General features: G+C 40.2%; 2 protein-coding genes across 11 annotated transcripts in view; one reads left to right on the top strand and one right to left on the bottom strand.

Annotated features, from left to right (window-relative positions):
* zcrb1 (zinc finger CCHC-type and RNA binding motif 1) overlaps nt 1–4,175 on the bottom strand; it is a 5,812-nt gene extending 1,637 nt beyond the window's left edge. Inside the window, exons 1-2 of one of the 2 annotated variants that reach the window (XM_085435942.1) lie at nt 3,866–4,175; nt 3,049–3,153 (exon numbers count right to left, since the gene is read on the bottom strand). In XM_085435942.1, coding sequence (XP_085292068.1) covers nt 3,049–3,132 — 84 coding nt within the window. In that variant the 5' untranslated portion in view covers nt 3,133–3,153; nt 3,866–4,175. Of the gene's footprint in view, nt 1–3,048; nt 3,154–3,261; nt 3,320–3,865 lie in introns of those variants that run through there. The other variant, XM_085435941.1, reaches the window with a different exon arrangement.
* On the top strand, nt 3,408–25,371 carry pphln1 (periphilin 1). Of its 9 annotated transcripts, none has more exons than XM_085435933.1 (12): nt 3,408–3,473; nt 5,594–5,658; nt 6,008–6,223; nt 6,749–6,810; nt 6,912–6,977; nt 9,473–9,589; nt 11,241–11,413; nt 12,012–12,098; nt 13,177–13,212; nt 14,058–14,113; nt 18,326–18,463; nt 24,592–25,371. In XM_085435933.1, coding segments are annotated over exons 1-12 (1,290 nt in total). In that variant the 5' UTR covers nt 3,408–3,472; the 3' UTR covers nt 24,865–25,371. The 9 variants fall into 9 exon arrangements, with proteins under 9 accessions (XP_085292059.1, XP_085292058.1, XP_085292061.1 ...); XM_085435932.1 differs by having other exon boundaries at nt 11,241–11,419; XM_085435935.1 differs by lacking the exon at nt 6,912–6,977 and having other exon boundaries at nt 11,241–11,419.
* The last annotated feature ends 1,194 nt before the right edge of the window (nt 25,372–26,565 follow it).

The following is a 26,565-nucleotide window of genomic DNA, read 5'->3' as shown; positions in this document are numbered from 1 at the left end:
TGGTCCTCCTTTTTTGCCAAAACAACCATGGTGACCTATCAAGCCATGAACTCCACTAGATCCCTGAAGGCGTGCTGTGGTATCTAGCACCAAGATGTTAGCAACAGAACCTTTAAGTCCTGTAAGTTGCGAGGTGGAGCTTCCATGGATCAGATTTGTTTGTCCAGCAGATCCCACTTGACACTTGATTACATTGAGATCTGTGGAATTTGGAGGCCAACTCCTCAAAGCATTTCTTAACCATTTTTGCTTTATGGCAGAGCGCATTATCCTGCTGAAAGAGGCCACAGCTATGAAGGAATACAATTTCCATGAAAGGGTGCACATGATCTGCAACAATGCTTAGGTAGGTGTCAAAGGAACATCCACATGGATGGTAAGACCCAAGAGGTCCCAGCAGAAATCTCTGTCAGCTTGGCTTCTTTTCATAGTGCATCCTGATGCCAGGTGTTTCCCTGGTAACAAACACAGACCAGACCATCTTCTTCCATTGCTCCATGGTCCAGTTCTGATGCTCACATCGCCATTGTTGGCGCTTTCTGTGATAAACAGGTCAGCCTGGACACCCTGACTGGTCTGGGGCTGTGCAGCCCCATAGGCAACAACGTGTGATGCTCTGTGTATTCTGACACAATTCAGAACCAGCATGAACTGTTTTGGCAGTTTGAGCTACAGCAGCTCATCTGTTAGGTCAGACCACACAGATCAGGCTTCACTTTTCACGTCCATCAGTGAGCCTTGGCCACCCATGACCCCGTCACTGGTTCACCACTGTTCATCACTGTCCACCACTATCTTGAACTACTTTTGATAGATTATCCAAGTGTAGGATTCACTAGAGAATCTAATGAAGATGTTCCCAAACTAAAGCTCAGAATTCACAGCACGCTGTAAAACATGGGTGATGGCTGAGTATGCATGGCTTCCAGTAGCAATGGGTGACAGAAGATAGAAAGACCTGGATGAATTCTGAAGAGTACAGAGATAAACTTGACAAAGTGACATCCTCAAGCCCATGCCGAATTTGAGGATGGCACTTTGCACTAAATCTGAAATGTAACCCAAAATATAATGTGCATGCAATCCAGGAATTTTTGAAGGCCGAATGATCTGCCTGAGCCAATCAATTAATCTCACCTGAGCATGTACTTTGCTGGCAACAAACCCAAATAGAAAAACCCTCGAACATATGACCGAAGACAGAGGTGGGGTGTGCCACGAAGGAAGTTAAACTGAAAGCCAAGCTTTCTTTGCTTAAGCCTCTTGACAAAACCTAAAATCCCAGTCAGAGATCACAGGTGTCACAACTGTGGTTATTAACTTTCTCTGTTAAGTCAGGCTTTCTGCTTCAGGCTTTTTATGTGCTTACATAAAAGGAGAGTTGATATATCATGTGGCTCATCTTCAGTTAATTCCAAATGCTTCATTTATAGACATTATCTGAGGAACACGTGAGAAACTTCTATAAAGAAATTTAAAGAATAAAACTAGAAAAAGGCATCAGCTGTGTGCAAATAAGTCGAGAGCAAATGCTACAGAAGATCATTTATCTTAATCTCATACATTAATATATTGGTTCTACCACCATGTGCACTCTCAGTGCTGCTGTTTATTTCTAATGTAAAAGCTGCACGTTCGAGCTCTGAAACTTTAAACTTGATCAACTGACACTGTCCTACAGCTTAATGATGGGGATGTGGAAGTCACTTTTCTTTGTGGCCAGATCAAAGTGAAATATTCTTGGTAATTAAAAATATCAGATCATTAATGTATAAAACAAATTCCTTAGACTCTATATCATACTTGTAGAAAACTAAAAAAATCAAAAGTATTAATAAAAATATACCACATACAGCCCATTTTAAAACTAAAGTCAGAAAATAACATACTCTAGACCACGCTCACACACGACCATGTGTTTAATTTAGTTCCCATGGTGATCTAAGCAGGCAAAAAGAAAATGCATGGCAAAGCATCACAAAATAGGAAACCCAATTTTTGGTGATGTCCATGACTTTAAATGTCAGGCAGTCATTGCTTGAAAACTATTTCGTATATTAATAAAGTGAAGCGTTTATGTATCTTCTTGTTCTCTTGACTGCTCCCTTTATGAGGTTGCCACAGTGGATTATTTGGTTCCATCTCACCCTATCACTAGCATCCTGCTCTGCATAATCTTTTTCACAATTTTGATGAATCTTCTCTGGTTGACCTCGGGTATTTAAATCATTCACATTTACTACCTCTATCCTGCACCTTCACTGCTAGGCCTGTCTCCCTTCACACGTATTCTGTCTTGCTTTTACTGAAAGACTTTCATTCCTGTTCCATCCAGGTTTTCTTCCATCTGCTCCCTACTCTCACTACAGATCACAATGTCCTCTGCAAATATCATAACCCACAAAGACTCCTGCCTGACCTCATCTGTCTGGCGAGCCCTAATGTAATCCCTACCACATACCTCACCGCTGTCTCTGTCCTTATGCATGTCCTGCAACCAAGCACTCATCCTACTCTGCCCCTCGTGACTTCCTCATGCAGTATCACAGTTCATATCACATGCTTTCTTCAAAACCACTATGCAACTCCTTCTGACTTTCTCTGTACTTCTAAAAAAAAATACTGTCAAAGAATCCGCCGCGTTTTTTGGGTTTTTTCTTGGCATGAAGCCATATTGCTGCTCACTGATGGTCACCTCTCTTCTTAACCTTCTGTTCAACAACTCTTGAAGATCCAGAGCCCCAGAAACAGGAGCATAAAATAGCTGCAGTTCCTAGACACCTTTGTCTCGTTCTGTCAGTCTGCACCAGGGCAGCTGTGGCTACAACTGTAGCTTGCCTCCACCAGTGCGTGAATGTGAAAGTGAATGAATAGTGGAATTGTAAAGCCTTTTGAGGGCCCCCGAAAAGCGCTATATAAATGCAATCCATTGTCCAATCCCTTGAATGAAAGCTGAAAATCTTTACAACATTTGCTCTTATTTTTTTAATTTCAAGTTTGTGGTGGTGGCACAGGACAAACACTTAAGAGTTACAGGGACAAACTTACCTTGTGTAGGTCATTGTTGGTGAGAGAGAATGGCAGGTTCGACACATAGACGGTACTTTTGCTTGGTGCCAAACCCCCGCTCATACTGGACTCAAATAAAACACTCTGAAAGACACATGATGGTCATAAAGCACACAACCAGCAGTTCAGCTTAATACATCCACTATAAACACAGCATTATTCAATTTAACGTTAATTCGAGCAATTGCCTACCTTCACAGTAGTTCTTACCAACACCACACCGTCCGTTAGAATAATGCCAAAGCTGTTAAAAAATATGGTGTGTAATTTTATTTACACGGAGCAGTTGTTCAGCAAACGGGAAAAAACGCCGTATATTGTGCGTCGCACGTTGATGACGTGAACAACGTAAATAACGACCGTAACTACCGGGAGAAGCTAAGCTAACTGGGCGACAGAGGAAAGTAAGCTCGGTTTGTTATTTTTCAGTTAAATTATTTACCTCTATAGTTTATGTAGATGAAGCCGCAATCTGACGTACATATCAAAGGATTTTGTTGGTGGCCTTAACGATATATTAACTTACTACACAAGCGTGCTGGTGTTTGGTGCATGCATTGAAGCTAGCTAGTTAGCCGTGATAGCAGCCTGGTTTACATCGCAATCAGTTGTAAATTTACCACAAAGAGTAGTGATGATTTATTAATGATAGTGTTTAGTTGCCATCAAGCTGATGGCTATATTGACTAAGTTACTGTGGATCAAATGTACTTTAACATGTCACGTTAGGTCAGTCTTCTTCTTTTGGCTGCTCCCTTTGGGGGTCTCCACAGTGAATCATCTGCCTTCATCTTACTTTATCATTAGCATTCTTCCTCCACGTCCTCCTCAACTACATTCATGAATCTTCTCTGTGGTCTTCTTCTTTTACTCCCACCTAGCAGCTCCATTTTCCACATCCTTTGTCCAATATATCCACTATCCTTCCTCTGTACATGTCCAAAAATCTCTGCCTTGCCTCTAACTTTGAGAGCTATCCCTCTGATGTACTCATTTCTAATCCTGTCCATCCTGGTTACTCCCAATGAAGATCCTAACACTTTCAACTCTGTCACCTTCAGCTCAGTCTCTTGTCTTTTTGTCAATGCCCCCATCTCCAAACCACACATGACATCAGTTCTCACGACCATCTCTTTTCACTCTTGCTGCTGTTCTTCTATCCAAATCACCCCTGACATTCAACTCCACCCACTCCAACCTGCATGCACTCTCTTTTTCACCTCCACGTTAGGTCATACAACCTGCACAAAGTAATCTCAGCCTCCTCACTTGCATTTCACACCGTGCCCTGTCTTGTCTTTGATGTTTTCTGCTGATGTCTGCTCTGAAGTCTTAACACTTTATATGAACTTTCTTTACAGATTGTTTTGAAGATCTTGCGTTTCGAGAAGCCCAAAAAGCAAAAAAAAAAATTTTTTTAATAAATAAAACAAACAAAAAAGTAAGTTATTAACAAACAATAGACACTAAACACTAACATACTAGAGAACACTGATGTGATACTAGTTTAGGGAGATCATATCAGAATCATATCAGAATTGTGTTTATTGGCCAAGTATATGTGCAGACACATACAAGGAATTTGGTTCTGGTAGATGGAGGCTCTCAAGCACTGCAATGTAAATCACACGCACACATAAACACACACACACACACACACACACACACACACACACGTGTCTATATATACATTACACATGCATACAAGTACATACACAAAGCTGTGTAAACCAACTATAAATAACCAATCTAAACTTATATACATAGAATACAGAAATGAAGTGGAATGAATACTACAGAATGTACATAAGGTGCAGTTGCAGTCTGGCAGTGGGAGCAGTGTGACAGGTCAACTGTTTAGAAGGGAGATGGCGAGGGGAAAGAAACTGTTCCTATGTCGGGTAGTCCTGGTCTGGAGGCTTCTGTACCGTCTGCCCGAGGGCAGCAGATCAAAAAGTCTGTCTCCAGGGTGTGAGGGGTCTGTGATGATTTTCCCTGCACGTTTCCTGGTTCTTGAGAGGTACAGATCCTGGATGGAGGGCAGGGGGGCGCCAATGACCCTTTCTTATGCCCGTACAGTCCTGTCCTGTTTAGTGGCTGCACCATACCAGACTGTGATGGAGGAGCACAGGACAGACTCAATGACCGCAGTGTAGAACTGGATCAGCAGCTCCTGTGCAATCTGTGCATATGTAGAACCTCTACCAATATTCAAAACTTTTATGTATTAGACAAGTTCTTTTTGCAAAAGCTGCTTTTGTGTTGAAGCCTGCACATGTGTGAGGCTAAAAAGGTGCTTCACTTCAGACAGTTTCAGATGAAACATTAGGAAACCACAAGATTCAAGGCATCTAAATAGAACAATGTCATCTGTGTTGGCCCTCAATTTCATGTCAGATGGCTTCTGAGAAAAAGTTCTATTTAATACTATATTAATATTGCAGCTCGAAGAAGCTAGTCCGACCACACTTGAACAGAGACAGTGCTAGTGATAACAGTATGTTTCACTCTTTGCCCGTTTCAGTGACTTACAGACGAGAAAGGAGTATACGGGAGGTGTATGATGAGCGCTTTTTAACAGACAGGCCGGTGAGCTCCTCTTTATCACTGCATCCCATTTAATAATTCCCACATGCAAATTATGCCTTATTACTTTTCTTTATTTATCCCTTGACAATTGCTGATTTTTAATTTTAATTATTTTTATTTTTATTTTTTTGTGGATGGAGAGTGAATAATAAAATAACACCAGGAATCTTTTTAAAGATTTATTTTCGAGTTGCCATAAGCTCTGGCTCAGACTTTTCTTTCACAAAATCTGAGCAAGAATAAAAAAAAAAAAACATATATAATTTTTTAAAAAGGTGTGTGTGTGTGTGTGTGTGTGTGTGTGTGTGTGTGTGTGTGTGTGTGTGTGTGTGTGTGTGTGTGTGTATAGGGTCCATACCCACGGGCGGCTGGAGGGGTTGAGCGACGAGGCCCCTTTGGGAGGCCAGAAGATGACTACAGCCGTGGTGGCTATGATTATGAAGGAGGTCCCCGCTTTTACCCAAATGGAGGCGGACCCCGGGGTTACCATGAAGATCAGAGGGGTTACCATGGAGATGGCCCTCATTTCCCTGCTGAACGCAGAGCCATTCCACCTTCAAGGAGGGTAAGAGGGTTTTTTTTGGTATATTGTAATCAAATAGGTGAACTACATATTTTCAGTCAAAAGCAAGCAACCTTTTTCAAAGTCTCTACAGTTTAGATATTTCCCATAATATTGTAAGTTTAAGGAGCCAATCCAAGGACAAAGTAGTTAACAATATAATTTAAGATAATTTGAAACGTATATGTACTATAGGCATCTATTGAACTCTTCTTCTTAGACTTTTAAATTCCCTTTATAGGGATTGTGCTCTTTAATTTTTCTGCTTTTCCCCCCTATATTACTCTTTAGAGTTTGTGTTTACATTTGAGTTCTAAAATTGTAAATGTATCTATCCGTCATTTCAGCTAGTTTGTCATTTGTCACTTATCAGTGGGTTATGTATGCAAAATTAAATACAATGCTTTTTGTCATTTTACACTATTTTTAACCAGATACTGAGTTTTTTCTGTCTTAAGAGATAACAAATAATATAGAAGTGGCGAATAAGAATGATTTTTTTTTCTTCACATTTTCTTTGTCGTGTAGGAGGACTATCCTTACAGAGTACCCAGGGATGACTCCCACACAGCGCGGCCTTTGGAGTTTGGGTAAACTGTTTGTCTTAGGATTTGTTTTAATATTAGCCTTATCAGCCACATTCTGTATGCATACAGTATTCCATCCATCTTCTTCTGCTTAATCTTATCAGGGTCGCAGTGGGGCTGGAGAATATCTCAGTTAACATAGGGCGAGAGACAGGATACACCCTGGACAGGTCGCCAATCTGACACAGTGCTAACACAGAGAGAGACAGACAACCATTCGCACTCACATTCACAGCTATGGGCAATTTAGAGACACCAGTTAACGTAGCCCCACTAATGTGTTCTTGGACTGTGGAAGGAAGCCAGAGTACCCGGCTTCCTCCCACACACAAACACAGGGAGAACATGCAAATTCCACACAGAAAGGCCCCGGCCAGATGGTGGATTTAGACTGTTGCTTATTAAAATGTTTTCATTTTGGACAGCAGGGGACAGTCTTGTTCTATTCACTTGATGTTATAAGGAAGTCATTTGTGTTTAGTTTCTCTGGTTGGACTTGGGGGGGATTTAGGGGGGGTGTGTTTGTAATGTTTGTGTACATACCAGCAATCACGAGTCGTGGTCTGTTTCTGACCCATATTGGCCTGTCTTACTTCATTTACTTTTCTTGTGGTCTCTGCTGAGCTCTCTAGACTCTTAGTTTACACAACTGTTGGTCTAGCAATGTTGGCTAAACAGTGTCTATATTTAGGCTAAACACTAGGTTTGCAGACATTTAGGTGACAAGTTTACAATATTCTCTCAAAATACTGGTTCAATTCAGTATGATTTTTGTCTGTTAATAGACAAAGGCAGCACAAATTAGCTGTAAATAACATTAACAAATATGAGTCAAAATTAATTTTACCTGTGTGTAATGCTGATGTGTGATAATAGCACATTAAATAGTACTAGGTAGCCTATTTGAACATTATTAAGAATATTTTAATATCGGGGTACAATTAGTGCGCTAAAGTTTAGTAAAACCCTCAATGTTGCATTTGCATTGTGCATGTTTCATTATTAAAAACGACAATAAGGTTTGCCAGTTATATCTGTGCTCCTTTGCTATTGCCAAAATAAAAAATATATATGCAGTTCATGTTACCTAACTGATGAGTCTGCAGTGTTATGACTTTAACAACAAAGAGCGGAGGTAACTTGCATGTCTATGTTACAATTTGTTCACTTTGTGAAAAGTTGAAGGATTAGCTTTAATTAGTTTAATCCTCCCTGACACTGAGATGTGGTAAGAGACCTGTAGGTATTATGTCGTCACACATGGGTGCATTTTGAAAATGCGCTGTTTGTACAGTAGCAAAATTTATGAACAGTACTTGGGTATAAAGTGTACTCACTGGATAGACCAATCTAGGCAGGCAGAGAGAGAAGAGGGGAAGATTGAGAGTGATTTTGTTTTCATAGCTGCGTCGGATGCATGGTTGTTTAAGTTGTCTAAAATTCTTGACAAAAGCACAAAACATGTTTTTTCCCATTTTAGGGTTTTGTTATTGCAAAGCAAATATCCTGTATTGCACAGGATGAGCACGCAAAGCGCTTTATATAACATGTCTCATTCATCCATTCATACCCAGTCATGCAAGCATTTTTGTCTGAGGTAAACTGTGTTCTATCTAACATTCACACACATTCATACTCGGATCAGTGCATCAGTGAGCAACTTGGGGTTAGTATCTTGCCCAAGGATATTTGGCATGCAGACTGGGGCAGACAGAGACCAAACCACCAGGCTTCCAACCTGCTCTATCTCCTGGACTAAAGCCACCCTTAATACTCCTTCTAGTGTAGCCTTAGACCATTTGGATGTTAATTCTGTTTCCTGTCATGTTTTAGATACACAATATATCTCCTTAATAGTTCGTTACACAACTGATATTAAGAAAAATGCTGCCCTTTATCTTTAGCCAGAAAGCATGTGTCCAGTCAACCTGTTTGAAGTAAGGCTTGGATTTGTGGCTGTTGAAAGAGCTCTGTCTCATGTGGTCACTTAGCAGATGTGAATTCCTTTTTGAAGATTTGTGCTTCAGTGAGAAATTCACTTTGTGGCTACGCCGTAACTGTGTCATACACCCTTCTGAACCGTAGCCTGACATGCACCTCCCTAGAAATGTACACATTGGGGTTGATCTGCTCAATACCATTGATTTCTCCTATACATCTCCAGCTACTGTTTTGCTGCAGCTTTTTTAATTGAATATATCAGAGAGAGTAACAATCATCACCTCATTATAGGTAATAGCAATTATAGCGTCAATTAAGTACTCACAAATGTCAGTACATTTCTGAAGAGAGATTGCAGGATGGAGATGAGGAATGTTCAAAGAAGTGGAAAATCTTGAGGGACAAACATGTTTGCTCCACTGAAAAATAAAACTGACCACAACAAAGACTGAAGAACCAGGAGGGGAAAAAGTCCTACCATTTTATTTGTTTTTTTTCATGGTTGACACCACATATAAAACACAGAGACAACACACTATCACATAATGTTCAGCACACAAGCATAGATGCCAGCAACACCGTCGGCCACTTACATAGGTTGTGTTGTAGACTCTACAAAATTTCCCCAAAGAAATCTAAATAAACACAATGTACTACACTGTGTGCTTATCTGCAAACACTAACTTGTGTGTGCGTCTCTTTTATTTTTTGTTAATCCCCTCAGTGCCCGTGCACCACCTCCTCATAGCGTTAGAGGCCAAGGCATCTATCCAGCACCCAGAGCGCTCCCAGAGAGTGGGGAAGACACACTAGTACAGGCCATACTAAACCTGGACAGAGGGTAAGAGTGAATTCCTGTTAATGACTTTGTATGGCAGACCATGTCAAGCCAATAAAGAAATGTCTTAATTTATTATATATAGCACCTACATTCGTAAGACCCGAACTCTTTCATGCATTTTTAATTTCTCTTTGCTATTTGGGCTAATTGGGACCTGATGAATGTAAAAACAAATAATTACCAGATTTTTTTATTTTTATTTTTACCTGATTTTTGTGTCTGAGGAAAATGAGGTCCGCATATGAGGACATTCGTTTTAAATTTTGATAGAACTGTGGCAGTATAATGTCCTCGTAAGTATATATCAGGCCCTGTAGAGCAAAACTAATCAGCGTTTGCCACGGGTATTTTGGTCTAGACAACCCAAAAATTTGATGTCCACATATGTGGACGCCAGGTCCTAGGAGGTTAAAGCACCTGTCATAAAAACAAAAAAAGCACAGTTGTATTTTAGATATCAGTCAACTTGTTTAAAACTGAAAATTCCTACATCATTTGGGGTATTAAACTAAATTCACACTTGTTTATACCCAAGTTTTAACACACTGGACTTCTTTAGGAAACCAGGCATAACATTTAAACACTTAAACTTTAATGTTCAGGAATGCAAGTAACTAACTAGGCATCTTGTTTTTTTAAAAAGTAAAAAAAAATAATGTGGGTTTACTATGTAAGTTAGAAAATGAATACATAACAACAATTATATTTTAGCATTAAAAATATAATTTTGATTAAAGAGCTTGCACATAGCGTTTGATTATCTATTATAGAACGTAAAAATGATTTTGTTACTTACCACATTTTAGGGCAGCTGTGGCATAAACCTTATATTGAGTGATTGTTTAATTAATTTGTTAAGCACTAAATATAACACACACACAGCCCTTGTTTTTCTTGCTTTGTGACCTCAGCCACTTTCCTGTTGACTCTATTGTCTTAATTAATGCTCATACTGTAAATGATGGTCCTCATTAGGATAAAAAAAAAAGGAAGTTAAAGCAAGGTGCACTGTCCCTCACTTTCTGGGTCAGGTCCACCCCCGTCTCATCATATCTGGTTTCAGAACAGCAAGATGCTCATGGTGAAAACTCACTTTGAAGCGTCAAACATTACTAACCTTAATGGGTGGTTACATCCTGCCTGAGGTGCCACCATCGTCTGACTGTGCAGCTGTTTCGTTGCAGATAGGTGAAGTTACAGCCAGAGAGGGAGTGTTTGATTAGCAACAACAGCTACTGTGATCTTTGAATGAAAATGTTTGGGATGCACGTTTTAAAATATTAAAGGGAACAATAGTGTTCAAGTCAAAAGGGCAGTTTTTGCGGTCTTTTGGGGAAATTATGGTTTTAAAAAGCCTCTCCACAAATAACTCTGCAAACGGATATGGGTAGCATAAATAAAACATAAAACAGGAATTTGTTGCACACAGCAGAATGACCTTACAGTGCTAGGTGGCAGCATTGTTCTGTGTTGGTACATAAATGAGTGAGAGAGGTGGACCCGTCATTGGGCCGATGTAAATTGCTGCTATTAGATTGCAATCAGGAATAACTTTAACCTCAGATAATTCACAAAAAAGAAAAAGAAAAAGCTATCAATGTTTGGACCTTTCAGATTTTGGCAGGGCTCACATTTCCCCTGTTTTCCCCAGGGAGGACAGAGACCACTACAGGAGAAAGGCAGCCCCGTTTCCTCCCCTCAGAGATCGTTCTCCCGTGCGGCGAGAGGTGGCCCGCTCCCCGCACAGCCGCTCTGGCTCCAGCGTCAGCAGCAGAGGATACTCACCGGACAGAGCCAAGAGCCTTCCTTTCCCCTCACAGCAAGGCAAGAGTATGTAGAAATCTTAGATTCCCGCCCCCTGATGCAGTATGCAGTGCTTTTACTGGCATCACAATATTGATAAGAGTTTAAAACTCCAAAGCAAATCACCATAACATGTGGAATTAACTTAATAAGTCGGTAACACAGATTAATACAATATAAATTCAATAAAGTGGCACAGCATTAATAAATACTAAAGTATAAAGGTAATTAGTTCTGGTCTTAACAATCCAGCTGATGGAACAAATTATGTAACAGCACTGCTAAAATGGAGTGGAAAGTGTAGTCACTGCTTCCACTGACAAGTTCTACTCATAAGCCATTTGTTGCCTTAACTCAGGAAGAGGAGACACAGCCTCTGAGTAAACATCGTTCATTTGGAAAGCTAAATTTTATACTAACTATCCAGAGCACAAAAGTAAATAAGGTAATCTGTGTATGCCTGTAGGCCCTGATTCAAGGTCATGTTTTAAGTTCAGCTCCTAAAATGTGCATTGTTCTGAAATGGATTATATATATTTTTTCTTCCATCCTTCATTTCTTATTTTACTGTTATTCACTGTCTGTCCATGGCTGTTAACCTGGCTGACCGGCTTTTCAGGTGTGGATGGTCCAGAGGGTCACACGGGTGTTTCTGAGCACCTCTGGGGGGCACTCTTTCCTCAACAGAGTGGACATGACACTTTGGGTCTGTACATTGAGCTATGTAAATAAGCTTAGACTTGGGTGACAGTAAGCTGGGTTGTTGTTCCTTTCTTGCATCCTTGTCATTTTGTGTTCTGTCTTGAGAAGGATGCAGGAACAGAAGACTTCAGGCTTTTTAAATTTCAGTGACTTGAGAGTCGACCCGCCTCTCAAAAGAAAAAGTATTTTACAAAGGAAACTTTTTGACACAGACATTTTTTTTCACCCAGGTCTTTTGTAAGTTATATCATGAAAGTAGTTTCTGAATTAGAGTTTAGTACAGACTGCTGTATTGTGGTAAATGCCATTTCCACTACCCGAGGTACATTAGCACTTTTCATGGTTCCTGCACTTTTATAAAGTAATGTTAAAAATGATTTAAAATGTCAGAGGTGTTCCGATTGAACACATTTTCATCACAGATATATTATTTAGTGTTATATTACACTTTAATGACTACAAATACATCTTGTCTGGAAATACATTTGATAAGATGACTGTGTGGGAACAGTGAATTTTACAGCTTATCTAGAAAGTGGTTGAATAATGTAAGAGCATCATGGATTGCTCTTTGTTTTTTCAGTCCCACCCTCTCACTTGGAATGTTATGGAAAACCAAGTCCACATAATAGATTTCCTGTAAGACCACCAAAAATTATTAAATAACTGTACTGTAAAATGCACAAGTGCTAAAGTATCTCCGTGTGCGGTGCATGTTCTTTATTCATTCTTGTCTCTAATCCCTCAAATTCCCCTGTTTCCACCAGTGTTTGGTTTTCTTTTGGGGGGAGGTTGGTTTTGTTTCTTTTGAGGTCCACTGCCATCTTCAACGCCGGTCATTTTTCTTTTAAATTTCCATTTGATTGGCGCTTTTTCACTCACGAAGTGAGTGCTTAGCAGTTTTCATGGCTAACATGGCAAAATGTTGCCATCTGAATGCATGATTCGAACGGGTTTTAAGAGTAAATATTTTTAGGGAAGCATTAGAGTAGTCGTATGCTCCATAGGTTGCTTTTAGATAAGAAAACCCCACCAATTGTGATGTACTTGGCCGGTGACCTTACGGTTTGGTCTTCCAACAGGGTATGAAGAGACTTATTCTCAGAGCAGGATGTTCGGTAAGTACAGTTCAGTATAGCTGTCTAAGACTGGATAGACTACGTCTTGTTTGATGAGTTAATAGACAAATTAGCCACTTCTCCTGGATTATATTTCAAAATGTATAGCCATGCATTCCTTTGTTTGTTCAGTGGTAATGAATTAAAAAGTAAGATGAGATGACATGCAGAGGATTTGTTTCAGATATATTGAAAAGTTACAGTTGTCAAACCTAATCTATTCACAGTCTGCGTAACCTGAGAGAGACAGAGAGGGTTTCTAATGTCTCCAGCAGCCAGCTTTGCTCTCCGTTCTGTCTGCCACTTTGTCAGGCCTCATAAAGATGCCACCAGGTCGTGTGCGCAAGTAGAGGGGAGAGGGTATAGGATGTCTGATGGATATTCCTGAAGCCAAAGCTGCCACTCCGGAGTGTTTTTTGTTTCATTTCTAGGTGCTTGAAGTTTGTTAGTAGAGTTGATTACAAGGCTTTGGACAGCGTAGTGTTTTTCTTATAGAAGGAAAGTCAGTAGAGGAAGAAACTCCTCCTCCAGTGACTGGAGAGGAGCCGTGCATTCAGCCAATGAGATTCAAAGCACCGTTGTGTTTCTTGATTGTTCCAGGCTTTCTAGTATAGGTACCTCACTGGATCCTGGAACCAGACTTCCAACACATTTACAAGGCTGCGATATCCATAAGCACCCCCATACTTACTTTCCAGACCGACTTGCTTGTCTTCTTTCAGTTGAATTTCTGCTTCCCTCGTCGTTTCACCTTTTTCTCATTTCTTATTTTGTTATTCCAAATATCTTTTTTTACTCTAACTTCAGTCTTACTGTTTTTTTTTGTTACTTTTCAATTTCTATAGACAAAATTCCTGGCCTGTCAAGAGAGGGATCCCCACAGAGTGCAACATCTGTCAAGGTACTGTTTTTCTTGAGGTTTTCATGAAGGATCAAAAACATTAAAGGGTTTTTCTAAATTGTGTTGTTTTTTTTAAAAATATTGTAAGTACAGCAGTGGAGTCTCAGATGTTCTGTGCTTTATTTTGTTTGCATACCATGGTGTCTGCCTATGTCACTGTACAGCAGGATACATCTGGAAGTCCTTAAATTCCATCCTCCTAATAAGTGTTGAGTCCCATCAAAGTATGTTAATGGGTTTTAAAGTGGTCCTCATGCAGGGCATAAAAGCCATCGGGCCTCCACTTTGTTTAACTTTGTTGTAAGCGGACTTCAGTTACAAGAATTTGTAATGATACGGGGGAAAGGGCTCAGGTGTCAACAAAAAAAAACAACTTTTTGTGTCAAATGTGGATATTTCTTGATTGTTTTGCTGATAATGTTGTGTTTTGCTGATGTCATCCATCTCCAACTATGCAGAGGAGTGTAAATACAATCAGTTGTGATTAGGCGCAGTACATGTGGCTGTGACCACCCAGAAGTGTAGAGGAGAAATCAGTAGCCCGGGTCACAACTTTATCACAAGATCGTAACCACAGAGTCATAAGAAGTGCCTGTGTAACTCTGGGATGTATTTACACGTTTATAACGAACAATAGTTTACTTTTACTTTTAAAGAGCACGTCTAACTGCGTTTGGCAGGCCCTCAGTTTCCTTTTGATGACGCAGGGAATGGGTCTCGTGATTGTGACAAATTAATATGGGGCATCGGGCTCACAGGGAATCGGTATTTATCAAGATTCAGGTCAACACCTTGTGTGTGTTTGCATGCTCTGGCAACTTAAAAAGGTTTTGCTATTATAGCTGATTGTGTGAGGGTTAAAAATACTTTGTACCAATGTAATGACATTACCTCTTCTAAATGGAGTCTCTGTATGCATGTATGCCAGCAACTGTTTATCTGGATGTCAAAATGATCCCATAATCAAGTTGTTGTTTTTTTTTTTGTAAAATAGAAACATTTCTTTTTTAAAATATCACAGTTTTAGTCATGGCCCTTAAATATACACAAAATAAAGTAATTGGGTTAAGTGATATATATCCATATCAGATATTTGACACCTCAGCAAGCTCTGCTCTGAAAACCTTTTAACAACAATAATCTTTTCCCTAACATGAAACAGGAAATAATTAAACGATCAAGGACCTGTGCAGTGCACGAAGCTTTTATCACTGCCCTATTTATTATTCAGTCAGCACAGTTAAAAGTTCCACAGTTTTACTGTCTAGACACGCTACAACCATTCAGTTGACTAATGTATGTTATTAGCCTAATGTTCCCGTTTTCTACACACACAAACACAGCTTTAAAAAGTTATTAGGACTAAAAAAGTCAAAATAAAGAGCTTGGCAAATGTTAATACCGTTAACCTTCAGTTATCCAGCTCATATTCGTCCACTTATTTTTCCCCAAGTATGGTGGACTAAATTGCTCACCGTTTTGTTCCTCTCCTCACACCAACAATAGTGTATCTGAAGTGATCTGTTAACCCCTCAGCAGCTCTGGGTTCATCTACCTTTTATGTGCAGCTTAAGAAACATGTAAGTAGTTTTTACAAAAGGGCGCACAGAGTTCAGCTGTTTGGAAGAAAGATGATTTCTTTTATGTTTTGTTATGTTTCAGAATGTTAAGAGTCTGTATTGCAGCGGATCTCATCCTGCTGTGACTCTACATTGTTGCTTTCCTGCCTTCACACATCAAAAAGGGGCCGTGCACAATGTACACAAATGATGCATTTACTTTCTGTGATAAATATTTAGTGATTGCTCACTCTGAAAAAAAATTATTTTTATCAAGTTCACTGCTTTGAAAATGACAAACTTAAACTTTATTGCTGACAAGCGTTTATGGCTTGTACATGTGAAGAATTTAGACATAAATTCACCTTGACATTTAAGTGCCATTTCAAGTGCTGGACACACTTGATTCAGATGGCAAAGCCAACCATTACAGGCAAGGAGGGCTCGATTTTTCGTACAAATTCCCAGTGGAGGCAATGTCGTCACGTGAGCTGAGTAACAAATAACCAGACAGTCACCCTCGGGTTTATACACGAGAAATTACAAGATGCAGCATATAAACAAAGTTCTTTCTTCTCCTTCTAATGATCATTTTTGTCAGAACCACCTACCACCACCAAATCAACTGCTGTGATGAAAGTTACTCAGCGCCCCACCCCTCCACACACACATACATGCACACTGGTGCTTCTGCTGCTGTGTTTGATCTAGCCTGTGGTGCATTGTTGTGTGTTCTCGGGGCACAAACCCATAACCTTGGCCAAGATGAAAGGCCTGTGCTGTGCCCCCAGTAAAGCTTTGCACTAATGGTCCTGGTCACTGCCTGCTGTGGGGATTCAACAAACACATAGGCTTTCTGGAGCCATCCCAGACAGGAGACACCAAAGACGGGACCTAAAGACCACCACCGGCTCTGGCTTCAAGGCAGGGTGGGCAGGGAGGTCATCGGCAGGTTTCATCTCAACACAACAAATTCCTGCTAGATAGAGTGTAATGGTTTACCAGTAAAGGGCACAGATCTGCTGAAGGAAGCAGGAAAAAGTAATACAAATGCTCAAAGCACTGTTGTAGAGTGGCATTCAGTCACTATGATATTTTTAGGAATTCTAGCAGCATGCATTCAGGAATGGCAGTGTCATTGGGTTGGCCACTCCACTACTTTAACCTAACAAACAACTGAATATAGCTATGAGAGACTTAGGATGACTGGATGATCAGAGTATGAGCCAGCAGATGAGCGTGCTGCAGTGATCAGAAATGTCATAGCTCTTGAATTTTGGCCTCTAAAGTTTGCTAAGTTTTTTTAAAAAAGTCACGTGCTGAATAGACTGCAAAGAGCGAGATCCTGAGGAACTTTGTGATGCTTGCTCAAACTAAGCATTTTGAAGAACTAAGCTGTTACATCAGCGTGATGATGTCCAAACTATTACATAGAACAATATTAAGTCCAGTGCTGTTTCTCCATTTTACAGCCAAGAACAAAATTCAGTTCCACTTCTTTGTCAGAGTTTACCCATTCTGCTGAAACAATAATGTTTTGATTTATTACAGTTAACAGAAGATCTATTTTGAGCCTTATCTTGAGAGCAGAGCACGATTTCCAAGTTAGGCTATGCTTTGCGAGTTGAAATAAAGAGACTCAGACAAGGGATATTTTTCTGCTGAGGTGCAGTAGATGCGATCTTTCATACAAGTCCAAGCATATACACGGGACTTCTCCCAAGCATAGCTTCAGGGAGAGTATTGGAAGGAGGAATAATTGGATGATGCTTTGCACTGTGCTTTTTTTATTATTATTATTTTAGACCGCACTCGGCTTTGTGATGTACCCTCTCCTGTAATTTCTTTCTAGTCGTCTATGGATGAGGTATGACTTAGTTGCCATGGCCTGTTTCCCTTAATGTATGAGTGGACTTTAGTCATGGTTGGGCAGTTCTGCTCCTTGGCCTTCAAACTTTAATAGTATCAGGAAATGAGCAAAAGAAATTGACCACCCATCCAAGTCGGCCTCATTTCTTCCCTTAGATCTCTCTTGTGGCTTTCTCGGTAGTATTTATGGATGCCTTGGCTTCCAATTTGCCCATTAGATGCTTAATCATGGCTTGTCTGGCTGTGATTTCTTTGCTCTGAAGATTCTGTCTTAACACAGCTAAAATGTGAGTTTTATGGTTTTCCGTGTTATAGATTGGTTCTACTAAACTGCAGGGTTACTGCTTGGGTAGAAAAGCAACATTAATATTAAGCTAAGTTTTGATCTGTAACAAACATTTTAAAATATAGGCTCTAGCTATATTTCATGCCTCAGGTATAGATTTCTATACTGCAAATTCTGTGTATGTGTTGTTGTTTTTTCCACTGAGTCCACTCTGGCTTTTCAGCTTTACTGTATGCCTCATCAACCACGTCTCCTTCAAAGTTAAAGAGTCAGTAGGTCATATCGTAGCACAGCATTGACTGTACATCCTTTACAATTCAATGTTGTTTGATTGCTGTAGTAGAGTAGTAGTATGCTTTTTAAAATATTGAATGGTTTTATGATTTCTTGGCATAAATGTTTCATGGCAGTGGTTCTGTTAGGAATAACCATTCTGCTGCTTTCTTAGTTTTCCTTAAATATCCCTGCAGCTCACACCTTCCTGTTGTTTTCCTTTAGGAGGAAAACCCCCCTCCAGAAGGAGAAAAAGAAGAGCCACTGGTAGCTCCCGTCGTGGAAGAGAGCCAAAAATCTACAGACAATTTCCACGAGCGACGAGCCCTTGCCATCGCAGCCAAAGCCCAGGAGATAGAAAAGGTACTTTTTTCTAATACTTCAAATTTTCACATCATTGCGTTTTTCTGACCCACCTTTCCACAAGTTCTCTGATTGGGGTGATACAGCATGTTGTCCACTAATCACAGGCCTCATTCTAAAACTCCTGCGTATTTTCCTTGGTCAAGACAAGTAATTTGCTCTTGATGGCAGGCAAGAACCTTGCATGGCAGCTCTACCAGCAGTTATAGTGTGTGTGTTAATGAGTGAATGTGAAACACATTGTAAAGTACTTTGTAGAAACCTGTGGATAAGTGCAGGCTATTTACAGTTTTCTTGTGCTTCTAGCAAAGAATAAAAGTCAGATTTGGATTTATATCCTATACAGGATTTTAAATTGGTAATCACAATGTATTCCAAGGATGTTTAAACAAATTTGAAGGTGTTCTGTTCTCAGTTGTTCTTTTTGGGAAGGAAAAATCACTGTATGCCCAAACCCTCTCATTAAAAACTACGAATTTGTCAGACTTTTCTATAAATGTCAACTTTGGCAATGCAGACCACATTCAGTACTCTTGGCACCACATTCCCATGCATATGGTGGCCTTGGGTTCTCTGACTCACATGTGGCATGCTTTACTGGATAGGCACTACTGAAACAGCCACCTATTATGTTCGTAACAGGCAGGAAATTAACTTTGCTGTCTTCCAGTCACAATGCTGAGTACCTACTGCTACCCCCTAAAAAACTTCACTGTTGCAGCCACATTTAGAGAAACGGTTAATTATTTAAAAAACGGGAGGCCGGTGTCTGTAGTTGCCAGCATTTTCCTGGTAGCTTCTCTTAATCTTCCATCCTGACTCACTGATTGCATAAACCGCTCATTATACAAAATATCTGCTTAATATCGCACACGGCTCAAGCATGGCCCCCTCGGCGTCTGACTCATCTTTGCAAATGCTCGCGCATGAAGCGGTCTGCACACCGGGGTTTAGAAACATTAGAATGATATACAGGGTACAGGGGACACGTAAATGAAGGAAGCAGCTAAGAACGGCTTATTCGCTGTAAAGAGCCGTGCATAAAATAAACCGAGAGGTCGACCGCTTAACAGAGCTTAAAAACACCCCAGGCTCGAGGTTCCAGCTCTGCTCTGTTACCTAATGAAGGCCATTCCTGCACCAGTGAGCACTGCTGGTGGTTTAACTGAGACCATTAAACCTGAGCTAGCTCTGCCCTGGAGCACAGACTGCGCCCTCACATTGAGCTGCAGCACAGAGCCTATAGGCTGTAACAGCATTACTGCTGACGCTGCAGCTTCACGCCTGTTTTATAGCCTGTCTGTGTCTTCTCTCATTTTTTTACAGCAAACTTTATAACGTCTGAGCTATGTGAGCATTATTTCATGTTTCCAGGTATTATGGAAAGTTATTTTAGAATGATTACAAAGACCCGTGTCAGCAATCTGTAGGTACTTTACTGCCATCATCAGTATTACTCATAATTCTCTGCTATCTTCTAATGTGGTGATTCAAATCTAGGTATACATGTATAATAAACAGTTTGAAATGAAAACGAAGAGGGGATAAAGTATTGCGTTTTCACAGGGATATGAGGTTTCAGGATTTCCTTTCAGGATTTGCGATTCTTAGATAACCATCAGTTTCTATTGACAGCTGCAGCTTTTTGTTTTCCCTGTGCCTTTCTCTGGCTTTTGTGATCTTCAGATCGTCCGTATGTGTAGGTCGTTTGCGATTTGGCAGCTCTTCTCCTCTTCCATGAGAGACTAAACTGTTTATCCCAGAGCTGAGGTCAGAAGATGAGTAATTGAATCAAGATTTTTTTCTTCTCACATAAAAGAAGGATCATGGACTGAAATAGAAAAGGCTGTATTTTTAAAGCATCGCAGAGAATTGCTTTCACATGATGGTCTTTTACTCTCTGAGGTGGCAGACAAACCGAGCAGTCACTGGAAGCTGTATAAGCACTTGTCTGGTGACCAGTTTTAACGCCCCATTTTGCTCTGACCCACAGCTAAACATACTTAAGCTGTTCTTTCTTTCTTTTTTTGGCTCTGAAATAACAAAGTCACTTTCTCATGTGCTCTTTAAATTAGCAGCAGTATTCCTGTTGGTGTGGGCACTCGTGTTAAGCCATTTGACAAGTGTCAGCCAGATGTTTGGCTTTCTGCACCCAATCTGGTCTAGCCATCTCTTCTGTACACACAGCCACAAATGCACAGAATCCAGAAGCCCCTCAGAAGCTATCCAGGTCATAATCTAAACTTTGTTTGCGTGGCTAAGTGAAGTTGGTCTTCTTGACTTATAGTCTGAGCCCCCTTTCTGGTTGTCAGAGTTGACTTTGGCCACAGGACAGACTAACCGGTTATAGTGAGTGACAAGGCATGAGAGGCAGTCAAGGGTATTATGTTTTGTTCCTCGTAGGCCCAGATTGCCGTACAAAGGGAGTTTTATTTCATTTGTTGAGGGATCTAAATGTATTTGACAGAAAGCCAGACACTTCCAGCCTCTTGAGGGCTTTTTACGTGCAAAGATGACAGAGCTGGACTGAGGTGCCAACTCTAATGTTTAAAATTTGTTCCGATTCTCTCATTTCTAAAGCCCAGCACACTCAGGGGCGAGATTTGTAAAAAGGATTTGTCCTGCAGGGGTGAACAGCGAGCAAGATGCTCTTTTTCTCAAACAACCCCACCCAAAGTCGAGACGTGCTCCTTTCCTTCCTGGTTGGATAACGGGACGGATTGCAGGAAGAACTTTGTCAGCACATTGTTTAGAAACAGCTCGCTCTGTATTCACAGAAGGTGTAGACCACTCACTGATTGGATCCTTCCTTCAAACGTTTGATAGGTCCACTCTGTTATCAGATGATGAAAAACCAAAAAGGCCATTGCTCTGTAACTACATTCATTGTGCTGGGGATGGTGGCTGTCGCAGGTCTCCTCTCTATACAGACTGCTTGGGCTATCAGTTGTGTAACATCTTCTGCTCAATTGTTTATTGTGCGTGAGGAATGTATAGAAATGCCCAGAGGAGACTGTGTTTTTGAATTTGTTTTGTAGTGTTCCCCACAAATCTCCTGTAAAATGATTTATTGAACATTTCCCATCAGCTGCTTTTGTAAACAAGAGACCTGGATAAGGTTGCATAAGCTGTTTGTACTGTAAATCCCTCAGTAGGTTTGTGTATAAAGCTTTAGAAATATCTGAATGGGGTTGGTAGGAAATATGATTTCCCAATGCTGTCCAATTAAAAATGAGTAATTATGTCAGCCTGAAAACACAACAGTTTTTAGAGCCAAGTAAAATCAAAGTTAACCACTGTTCTTTTCTAATTACAGGTATTGGTTTGTTATTACAGGTAATCTGTGTGTTTGAGTTGGCACTGCTCCCGTAGTCAATGTGAAATTAAGATAATCTAAATTAAGTGAAAGTAATTTAGTTTTTTCCTAGTTTACATCATTACTAAATCGCATTTTAGATCAGGTGTAACAAGCATGTCCTGTAGGCTGTGTTTTACTATTCAAGCAAATGTTAAAACAAGCTGCAACCAAGCTGACGTCTTTCAGCTAGCACACCTTCAATAGGAAAAGATTTATTGAGTAAATGCAAATTTATGCCTCTGTCAGTGCGCCCCAGGGTGGCTGTGGCTACATGTAGCTTGCCATCACCAGTGTGTGAATGGGTGGATGACCGAATGTGTAAAGCGCTTTGGGGTCCTTAGGGACTAGTAAAGCGCTATACAAATACAGACCATTTACCATTTTTAAGTTATCTGTAACAGTCTTGTGTATATCTGCTCTTGAGTCTGTGTTGGGAGACACAGCAAACCTGTCATCCTGGAGGAGTTGGTAATACCTGCAACCACTGTAAGTGCAGGTATCCCCTCACCTCATGCTTGGTTTTACCCTCCACGTTTAAAACCATTCGTCTTTTGGTGGTTGTATAATTTTTTACCCCTCTAGTGCACTGCTGGTTAATTTCATTAACACCAAAGTAGCTGACAATGATTAAGAGCCCCCTCTGCTACTTAACTGACCAGATCAATATCCCAGAAGTCTAAGTGACTTGATGCTATACTGATTAAAAAGTGCTCCTTTAATTTTTTTTTATTTGAGCAGTGTATTACACCTCCGTTATTTGTCTTCTGCTGACTGTTCACTGTGGATGGCTCCTACGCAAAAATAGAAATGTTTCATTTTTCCTCCCATTTGTGCTCAAAGCATTGTCAGCAAGGGTTTGCAAAAACTCTCATAGTGAAATCAAACTTGGTGGAAAAGTACAAAAATAAAAACAGGCAAACTGGTTTGGCTCCGGTTTTCTTTCTTAAAAATTACTGATAATGATAGATAGTGCACTCACAGTGTCCTAGTTTAATGCATACTTTGGAAAGTTGCCATCTGTTGGAGAATAACTGTGTTTGACAGGCGATCTCTATTTGTGAGCTTTTCTCCAAGCACACTTTCTGTTCTGGTGAAAAATCTATAAATAAGCCAGCGAGTTAGAAAGCCCCGCAGCACAGAAGCCACCGTTGGTATCTGGTGAATGAAACTCTCCCTTCCTCCCTAGCCTAATTTTACACACACAGGCGTGTGGGCATATGTATAAACACACATGTCCACTCGTAACCCTTGTCACTGGACATCTCCTTGTATGAGACTGGCACGTACAGTTGAAGCTTGATATACTAGGCAGCTGTATCTGTAGTTAGGCATGGAAGAGAGTTACATACAAATATATATGTAAAAAAGTATTTGAGTATACTGGCAAAAAATAGACCAACATATCATTTTGAGTCTGGAAAAACAACAAAATCAAATAAACCAAGGAGATGGAAAGAAATAGGAACCTAACAATTATTTCACTTGAACAGATTGTCTTGGTTGTTGTTTTTTTTCTTCCCTCCTATAGTTATACTTAATGTCAGTTTATGTGGTCGTTACATTTCAACCTACCCCAACAAACTGCTGAATCAGCTCTCTCCCCCTGTGTTTTTAACCAGGGGTGTCAAAGATAGGGCCTAGGGGACAGAACCAGCTGAGCAAGACTCCAATCTGGCCCATAGATAGCCAAAATTGCCAAGGTATTAGACTTTTAAATGTATTTTTTAAATGTATTTTCATAGGTTTTAAAGATTTGGCTGCTGATAAAGACCTCCCCCATGGTCATTCATACTACACCGGGGTAAATAAGTAAAATATTTATCATGCAAGTCATGATGTTGAGATAGCACTTCTTTTTCTTATGTTAGGGATTACATGTGTAATTGGCCCACTTAAGATCAAAGGCTGTAGGTAGCTGTCGAAGTTTAAGCTTTCGACCGTCATGAAATAGTGTGGTAGAGATTAGAGAGCCACATCGAGTTTGTCAGAGGTTGTAGTTATTTTGGCAAAAGTATAGACAAAGTGTGTGTGATTTTTAAAATGCATCTTACGTCTCAAATGTATATACGTCCAAAAACTCAAGAAAATAAGAAATAAAAGCTGCCCTTGTGTTCCTGAATATTTTCCCTCCCTTACAAAATGTGAAATGGGCCCATAAATATTATCTTCAGTTGAGCGGAATGATATTTTCCCCTTCATTCTCAGCTCATTTAAAGGATCATGACTTAAAAGCAAATCTCTGTTTTGGTATTTTGCAAATCAAACCACTCTGTGTGGAAGCACAAGCTCCCTCCATTGTTTTGAGACATTATAGGCTCAGTGTGAAGTGGCGGCTCCCAAACTAGATTCCAGCACCTCCTCTTTGTCCCTCTAACACCTGTTACAAGCCTCTGAGCTACCACTGAAGTGCAGTTTTTACTGCGTCTTTCGGCTACCCTGTCCCATATCAAGTGCCCCTATTAAACTTGAGAGGAAGAGTGTTAATCTTTTGGCGCTGTATGAGGTGTGTTAGCACCAGAGTGATCAGCTTAGGCACAGTGACGCTGGAGTATTTACACCTAGGCGACAGGTAGAGCAGGAAGGAAACAACTCCCCATCCCCTCAATTAAGAGCTTTTCTCTCAAAGCTGTGCCTGGTAACACTTAACATAGCTAAATCTAAACTGAAAAAGGGTGGAAATGTCTGCTCAGTGGTTTTTGAAGGTAAAGTTTTCCTCTTGTTCGTCTCTCAGTATTATTTTATTTTATTTCATCTTTTTTCACTCGACCAGGTGTATCGTCAGGACTGCGAGACGTTCGGAATGGTGGTGAAGATGCTGGTGGCTAAAGATCCCAACTTGGAGAAGCAGCTGCAGGTTCCTCTCCGTGAAAACCTCGGGGAGATCCGTGAACGTTGCCTAGAGGACCTCAAACAATTCATCAGTGAGCTAGACGACGTCATCCGGCAGCCTGAAACTTCCACCTTTGACTCAACCACTCCCTCTACATCCCAGTCGGGTCATAAAATTTCAAAGACGGCAGTCAATCACAGCTCATCTTACTGACGCATCAGCCGGACGTGCTGCGTTAATGTGAGACAGAGGAGGAAGGCTTGACGGTTTGAAGTCCGGATTGTTCAGCAGCTCAAACCGAAACCATGGAGGTAAGCATGGAGAAAACAGGCCGCCGTGGAGAGAGGACAGCCTTTGCAGGAATGACCAGTGTTATTTTTGAACGGACCATTTTTACCTTCAAGTTTTCTGTGGGAATTTATCAATTATAAAGAAAACGTTCTGTTAAGTTTTGTCAAAAGAAACACGTTCTTTATTTAAAATTATTCTCGTCTCACATTGTGAAAATGGTTAACAAGGGGTTTATTATTTAATCTTCTTTTTGATGAGAATATTTTGTGGAGAGCAGAGATTCAGTTCTCCAGCATGATCGGTTTTTGTAGTATTTTCAGCTATGTAAATTTTTCTTTTGTAGCAGATATTTGACTTGGTGCTGCTAAATTTACAACAGGTTGACATACTTGTATAAATTTGTACTGTAAAAAAAACCAGTTAAATTCACTTTCTTTGTCTTGTCTTATTTTGCATTTGAGCCCTATTCTACATTCATCCAACAAACTTGATTTTTTTTCATAATCCATTGACAAAAGTTTCATACCCGCAGAAAAATATCCATGCGCTATGAAAGATCTAATCTCAAGACATTTTTAGGATCAGTTCACCGATGTCTCAATGAAAAAAGCATGTTTTAAAAAAAAACAACCTTTTTTGCAGCACGGATCGGTTTATTTTTACGGACCGGCCTTTAAGGTGTCGCGGATAAATACAACAAAATAAAACCAGTACCGGCACCAAAATAAAAAATTATCCATAACACACGGAAACTGAGGTAATAATAAAAACAATAAATATTAACAATAAAAAGGAATAAAAACCCTAAAAACCATAAATTTCACACCTGAACCTCAACACGATACCAAACGACTCACGGACCGGTACCAGTCCATGGCCCGGGGGGTTGGGGATCGCTGCTCTGAAGTATTTGTAAATCATAATGGTGAATTTAACCTTAGGGATGAAAGATGTTTAAAAACTGTTGTTCATCCAATGGCCTCTGGAGTCTGTGAGTCAACATGTTTTCTATAGCTGTGGTCACAATCGCAAAGACTTCTGTTGCCATGTAAGTCAATGGGAGAACGGATGGCGACAGCTAAAGTGCTCATGTTCTTTGAAAGGTCAATTTTATTAAGACAAACTGCACCTCTAGTGTCTTATTAGTCGGCTAGTTGATACTTATTAATATGTTTGTACAATGGAATTCACCCATACAATTTATAGACATAGCTTGCCTAGAAAGCTATAGCCTAGAAAATTTGGCGGCTGTGTATTCCCTGACCAGTTGATACATGTGGTTGCGGGCTGTGACCAGGTGAAAACAGCGTGCTGTACAAAAACCATGCTTGTGATTGCTTTGCTCTCTAGTAGATTGCAGCAGTTGCCCACAGTTTGTTCAGAAAATGCCAACTTGTCTGTAAATGTTTGCCAATTGTTCTGAGCTGTAGTAAAATTTGGAGAAAGTGCAACACAATCCAGAAACGGGGAACGTTTGCCTTCAAAGTAAAAAGTTATGCCTTTCCCTGCAACCATTGAATTTCAAAAGTGAAAAAAAAATGTTTACTTTGAAAGCAAAAGTTCTCCACTTCTGGTTTGTGTCATACTTTTCAGTTTCAAATAGTTTGCGAGTGTTTGCACACA

This window comes from Copadichromis virginalis, linkage group LG17 (assembly GCF_057382275.1).
Source record: "Copadichromis virginalis isolate Kocher_CV1m ecotype Utaka linkage group LG17, C_Virginalis_male_GT1.1, whole genome shotgun sequence".
Taxonomy (NCBI): Eukaryota; Metazoa; Chordata; class Actinopteri; order Cichliformes; family Cichlidae; genus Copadichromis; species Copadichromis virginalis.
Note: the sequence above shows the minus strand (reverse complement) of the source record. Positions and strands in the feature narration are given on the sequence as shown.

Excerpts from the sequence above, each read along its gene's own strand:
- pphln1 (XM_085435932.1), top strand. Across the intron at positions 6,224-6,748 it reads CCATTCCACCTTCAAGGAGG|GAGGACTATCCTTACAGAGT; the intron begins GTAAGAGGGTTT and ends TTTGTCGTGTAG. Across the intron at positions 14,114-18,325 it reads AGAGTGCAACATCTGTCAAG|GAGGAAAACCCCCCTCCAGA; the intron begins GTACTGTTTTTC and ends GTTTTCCTTTAG.